Here is a 6,126-nt window from a genome sequence, read left to right as displayed (position 1 = left end):
GGCCCGCGCACCTGCAGCGCCGCGTCCCCCCCGCAGAGCGCAGGTGTGCAGGGCGCAGGTGCGTCGCCTGCAGGCCACAAGGATCCCTGAGCGATGACCATCCTGACAGTGCCTGGGCCACTCCAGAAAGGCGCACGCGCGCGCACACACACACACACACACACACACACACACACACTTTAACTCCCCCGACTCCCCATGCCTGCTTCTTCGTTATCCATCACAGGTGTCTTTCTCAGACAACGGAGTTACCCTCCACTTGTTCTTCGGGTTCACTGTCGCTCTCCATCAGGAAGGGAGCCTTATTCTCCTCGGGGTCTAGAGCTGCTTCCTTGTTGGCAAGCCGCCCCTGGAAGAGACACACTTTTCTTCTGCCCAGACAATCTCCCAAGAGGGCTGACAGCTAAGGCTTGTCTTCCAGTCAAACATCGGGCAGCACCTGGAAGGATCAGTCCTTCGTTCCCGGCTTCCAGCATGGAATGGTTGTTTTTTTCCCCCGCCCCCCTGAACAATGCTTTTATTTACATAAGAAGAGCTCAAGGAGAAAGAAAACACCCTGAAACCGATGACAACACATGTACAGATGTGCTTGACACAACTGATGCATGGGTTATTAGAAGAGCCGCAAGAACCCCCAAAAAAGCGATCCATTAAAAAAAGAAGAAGGTAAGTTAAAAAACAAAACAAAACATTGCCAGTAGGGCTGCAATTCATATGTGCATGGGTTTAGTCCAAATAAAATGTGTTTAAACATGCCTGTCATTAGCGGAGAGTTACAGACCGGTTCTCTCAGTTATGCACTTATCTTAGACTATTTAAAAACATAGCGAATTAAAAGAGCAGCTTCCAAGGGATCTGCTGGGCCAGTTCAGTTCAAGGCAGGGAGCTCAGTTCAGAATGTCATGGAATGGTTTTGTACTAGGCAGTTGTATCTGCACCCTGAGTTCCAAGCTCATTCTGTGGTGCACAGGGCTGCTGTGAGCCGGAATGGACTCTGTGGTACCTGTGGCAGTGACATCCTCTCCTGTCACCTTGAGCGAAGGGGTGGAGTCTAGTCTGTCAATCAGCTCATAGACAATGAAGCCTCTGTGTGGGCATGGCCTTCTCCTGACAATTCTGGGAACTCCTGTCTTCCTCCCTGGAGGCGGGACACACACTCTCTATGGGAGACATTTTTGTTGACAAGCAACATGGAGCTAAGCTGATGGAGCCAGAGCCCTGAACTGGGTGGAACCCCATGGAGACCCACGCTAGTGCTGAGATGCTTCCACCGCCACTGGATCCCACAAGATTTTCTACCCACTGGCCTGTGATCTTCCTCCATTCGACATCGTTACATGTGCTGTGTGAGTCTAAAGAGGAATTTATGGACTAGTATTGGACATAAGGGCTAATATCGGACTTATGAACTTGATCAGGACTGGGCTGGGATGTTTTCTTAATATATAATTGCTCTTTGACATAAAGATCTTTAAAAAAAAACATTTTATTGGGGGCTCGTACAATTTTAATCACAATCCATCCATACATTCATGTGTCAAGCACATTTGTACATTTGTTGCCATCATCATTCTAAAAACATTTGTTTTCTACTTGAGCCCTTGGCATCAGCTCCTCATTTTTTCTTCTCCCTCCCCCATGTTCTCTCCCTCATGAACCCTTGATAATTTATAAATTATTACACTGTCCAACGTCTCTCTTCACCCACTTTTCTGTTGTCCACCCCCCAGGGAGGGGGTTATATGTAGATCCATGTAATCAGTTCCCCCTTTCTTCTCTCCACCCTCTTGGTATCGCTACTCTCACCACTTGTCCTGAAAGGTTCATCTGTCCTGGATTCCCGTTCCAGCTCCTATCTGTACCAGTGTACATCCTCTGGTCTAGCTGGATTTGTAATGTAGGATTGGGGTCACGATAGTGGAGGGTGGGGGAGGAAGCATTTAAGAACTAGAGGAAAGTTGTATGTTTCATCGTTGCTACACTGTCCCCTGGCTGGCTCATCACGTCCCGGAGACCCTTCTGTAAGGGGATGTCCATTTGCCTACAAATGGGCTTTGGGTCTCCACCCCACACTCTCCCTCATTCACAATGGTATGATTTTTTTGTTCTTTGATGCCTGATACCTGAGCCCATTGACACCTTGTGATCACACAGGCTGGTGTGCTTCTTCCATGTGGGCTTTGTTGCTTCCGAGCTAGATGGCCACTTGTTTACCTTCAAGGCTTTACGATAAAGCTCCTTCTTATCCACATGAGTGTCTATGAATTTATTTCTCTAGTTAACCTGGACTAACATAGCACCTCACAACAATCTACATCTAAGTGTGACCAGCTGTAGTTGTTATTGGCTCTGTCCAGTTGTCCCCCAGGGTAACCACACCACTGGGAGCCATAGGGTTTCCATGGGGGTGAGGGGGTTGTGATCATCGGGCCTTTCTTCCTCAGAGGTTGGTTAACTAGAATTAATCAAAATGTCACCTCCCAGTGCTAAAACAAGTGCTTCAAAAATCATTCATTTCAAATGAACAGAAATGTGGGGTTTTTTCCCCTTCCCATGAATGGGCATAATCAATATCAGAAATACTTCTCTACTGGTGAAATCAGTGGTGTCAAACTCATGTGAGACAGTTACCAATATTTAAGAGGCATTTCCCCACTGTGTGACCAGGGAATAAGAAAATAGAGATTAAAAAAACAAACAAAACCAAAACCCTCACAGCCATGGACGTGGTTTTGACTCATGGCAATCCTATAGGGTAGAGTAGAATTGCCCCTTTGGGTTTCCAAGACTTTAAATCTTTACAGGAGTAGATAGCCTCTTCTTTCTCCTGAGGGTCAGCTTGTGAGTTTGAACTGCTGACCTTGTGAGTAGCAGCTCAATGCAGAACCCACTACTAGATCCCCCAAACTGATTTGAGTCATGTGGCAGTTACATCATCTCCTGTCAACTTGTGAAGGGGTGGAGTCTAGCCTGTCAATCAGGTCGCAGCTTAATGACCTCATTTGGAAGCACCACAGAGGAAAATAGCTCACTGGAGGTCAAATACACTCACACTCTCTGCTAGTCTTCCTGCTGACAAGCCACATGGAGCTACACTGATGCAGCCAGAGCCCTGGAACTGGAGGAGCCATGTGGAGACCCATGCCAGCACTGAGATGCTTCCACCACCACTGGATCCATAAGACTTTGTACCCACTGGCCTGTGATCTTCCTGCATTCAGCATCATTGCATGGCTGTGCGAGTCTAAAGAGGAATTTATGGACTAGTATTGACATATGGGATACTATTAGACGTATGGACTTGTTCTGGACTGGGCTGGGATGTTTTCTAAATGTAAAATTGCACTTTGATCTAAAGTTCTGTCTTACACCCATATGAGTGTCTATGAAGCTGTTTCTCTAGTCAACCCAGACTAACACAAGACAGTGCCCAATGTCTGAGAGGAGTGCAAAATTTGGCATTTCCAGGTCAACATTCAAATTCAGTGAGTTCTGGGTCAGTGCGGTTCGAAAATCAACTCAGGGACATAGAGCAGGGGACAGACGGCAAACTTTTGAGACGAAAGAGCCACTCCTGTCTCTCACAACCATTCAAAAATAATTCGAGAGCCATAAATACCTTTTCACAAACCAATGACATCACCATTAGTGGAAAAAGAGCCTTTCAAAAACATCTATAAATGAAACTATGATCGCTTTACTTTCCTCTTCAATGTTACTTCGGAACCACATGTGCCTGCTGAAAGAACCACATGTGGTTCGAGAGCCGCAGTTTGTGGACCCCTGACGCTGAGGACTGGCCCCACCACGCTCCCTGGGTTCTGCAGTGGGCTGGCTTCTGGGGAGGGCGTCCTATGACACCCGCTCCAAGGTCTTGCCTTGTCTTGGGCTGGTGTTCCCCAAAGGGCAGCCCCTCCTTCCGGCCGGTGTCCATTGGTTGCACATGCTCTCCATTTGTCCTTTGGTCCCACGGTCCACCCTGCTGCCCACGTGGTCCCCAGCTGTACCCCTTTGCCATAACCGTGTGACCCTGGGGCTGGTCTGCTTGCCTGAGAATCCCCCTACCCGCTTCTCCTAGTCCACGAGGCCAGGAGCCATTTCTCGGGCTGTTCCAGGGCCCGTCAGCTGGGACAACGCTGGAAGCGTCCTTTGCGCTGTTCTTCCAGCCCTGGAGGATGCACTCTGGGCTTTGTGTCCACTCCTGACACCACAGGACCAAGTGTGTCCAACCCTCCACTCTTGGACTGTCAAACTTTAAAGGCATTTTCCCACCGCCACCCCATGTCCTCTGGGACTCCTCCAGAAATAGGAATGGATTTCAGTAAGCCCACGTCTTTATGCTGTATTGGATGAGCACCCTGGCTTGCAGAAGGCTATGGCTGGTAGTGACCGTCCAAAATCCATTTGTAGAGACCCCACATAGATTAAGTCTCCATTGGATGCTTTCAGATCATCTTACCCTCAGACTGAATACTTTGGGGAGTGGATTGCCTCCACCCCTCTCTGGCAGCCCAGGAAGGGACAGTCTCTGTCTTAGGGGCTTGTCTAGGTGTGTCCTTGATGGACGTCATCATCCTGGGGACAGTAGGGGGGGAGGCTGTCACAAAGTCAAGATCATGCCCTGTCAATCTTGCCCTGACTGCTTTGGTCAGAAGGCCCTGGACCAATCTTGTAAGCCCTTCTTCTCTCTAAGGATGTACGAGTCCCAATCACGGTCTCGGTCCTGCTTCTGTAGGCCCACCTCTAACTGGGATGTCTTGACCTGACACCAATCATGTCTTTATGACAGTTTCCTTTGCCCACCACGCCCTTTTTCAAAGCTTGGTATCTCAATGATCCCTTGGACACCATTCCACCTCATGTTGGTGGCCTCCCTCAGCCGGGTGCTTTATCTGTGTCCTTGCGTTGTCTTTGCTTCTTTTAAGACAACGTTCTCTTTAGGTTAGGTGCCCTACAACAATGCTCTCTCAATTCAACAGTCTCTTCCACTCCTCACCTCGTCTAGCCAGTAGGGCCACGGGCACTTACCCAAACACATCATGTTGAATCAAGACATACGATGGAGTCAAAAGCCAAACATTTTGACATCTCTCATCTGACCACCAGGAAACCAGCCAGAATCCGCCACTCCATTTTGGGACCACGCTGGTCTGACATGATTGAGGAGAGACGGCCCCAGGCAGCCAGAGGACATGTCCTTTAAGACTGCACAAAACTCTCACTGGGCGGCAGTATGTTCAGTAGGGTATATTCAGAACCCCGCGCCTGGCTTCTATTCAAACACCAATACTGTTAGATGAGTCATTTTAGTGTGCATTTATTGAACCTGGCATTCTCCTCACCCCTGGGTGGGAGTGGGTGGGGTGGGCAGTGACCCAAGGGAGGGAGGGGAACAAACTTGGGAGAGTGGGAGGAGGTGCAGTTCCTTGAACTACTTCCGGGTTCCTCCTGAGTCAGGGCTGGAACAGCAGCTGTAACCAGGGTTTAGGGAAGGGCTGGGCAGGTGGAGACCGTGAGTGGGACAAGAGGGGACTGAAAATAAACAATGCCAGGCCTTGTGTGTGTTCTCTCGTGAGGGGGGGCTGCAGCTCTCCTGGGTCACTCCTTATGTCCTTCTCCCCAAAGGACCCTGTGACCAGGCTCCCTGTGCTTCGGGCCCCCTGAAGCCCACACGCAGGGGCAGCAGCTGTCCAGAGAGCTGGCCTTGCCCTGGCTATTAGTGATGGGGTCGTTAGTGTATCCTTCTTCTCAGATCCCCTGCTCCTCGGCCGCCTGTGGGGCTCATTGGACGATACCAGAGAACGTGTTGATGGGCATCAGGAGAGGCTTGGGGCTGGCTTTGGCCGCTTCCATCCGCTTCTGTTGGTGTGATCCCAGCCACGGTGTCTTGGACTTATGGGTCCCAGAACACGGCTCTGGGCAGGGAGTAACCTCGAATCTGTGAGTGCAGGAGAGCCCAGCTCAGGTGACAAAGCTCTGAGTTGAGTCAAGTCTGCCCAGGGCATTTTAAAGGAAGACCCTGTGTCTTTGGGGACATAGGGGAAGGGGCCCCACAGAGGGAAGAGGGAGACTTGGGATGAGGAAGAGCTCCTGAGTCTGACTGACACCTGTGTGTGTGTGTGTAGG

At 49.9% G+C, this 6,126-nt stretch overlaps 1 protein-coding gene across 1 annotated transcript in view; it reads right to left on the bottom strand.

The window, feature by feature from the left end:
- Nucleotides 1-5,332: 5,332 nt before the first annotated feature.
- The window catches only part of PIK3R6 (phosphoinositide-3-kinase regulatory subunit 6), a 44,672-nt gene continuing 43,878 nt past the window's right edge, over nucleotides 5,333-6,126 (bottom strand). Inside the window, exon 15 of the mRNA XM_013007335.3 lies at nucleotides 5,333-5,938. Coding sequence (XP_012862789.3) covers nucleotides 5,782-5,938 — 157 coding nt within the window. The 3' untranslated portion in view covers nucleotides 5,333-5,781. The remainder of the gene's footprint in view (nucleotides 5,939-6,126) is intronic.

The sequence above is a fragment of the Echinops telfairi genome, unplaced genomic scaffold (genome assembly GCF_000313985.2).
Source record: "Echinops telfairi isolate 266 unplaced genomic scaffold, ASM31398v2 ScPeMD7_2010;HRSCAF=2546, whole genome shotgun sequence".
In the NCBI taxonomy this organism is placed as follows: Eukaryota; Metazoa; Chordata; class Mammalia; order Afrosoricida; family Tenrecidae; genus Echinops; species Echinops telfairi.
Note: the sequence above shows the minus strand (reverse complement) of the source record. Positions and strands in the feature narration are given on the sequence as shown.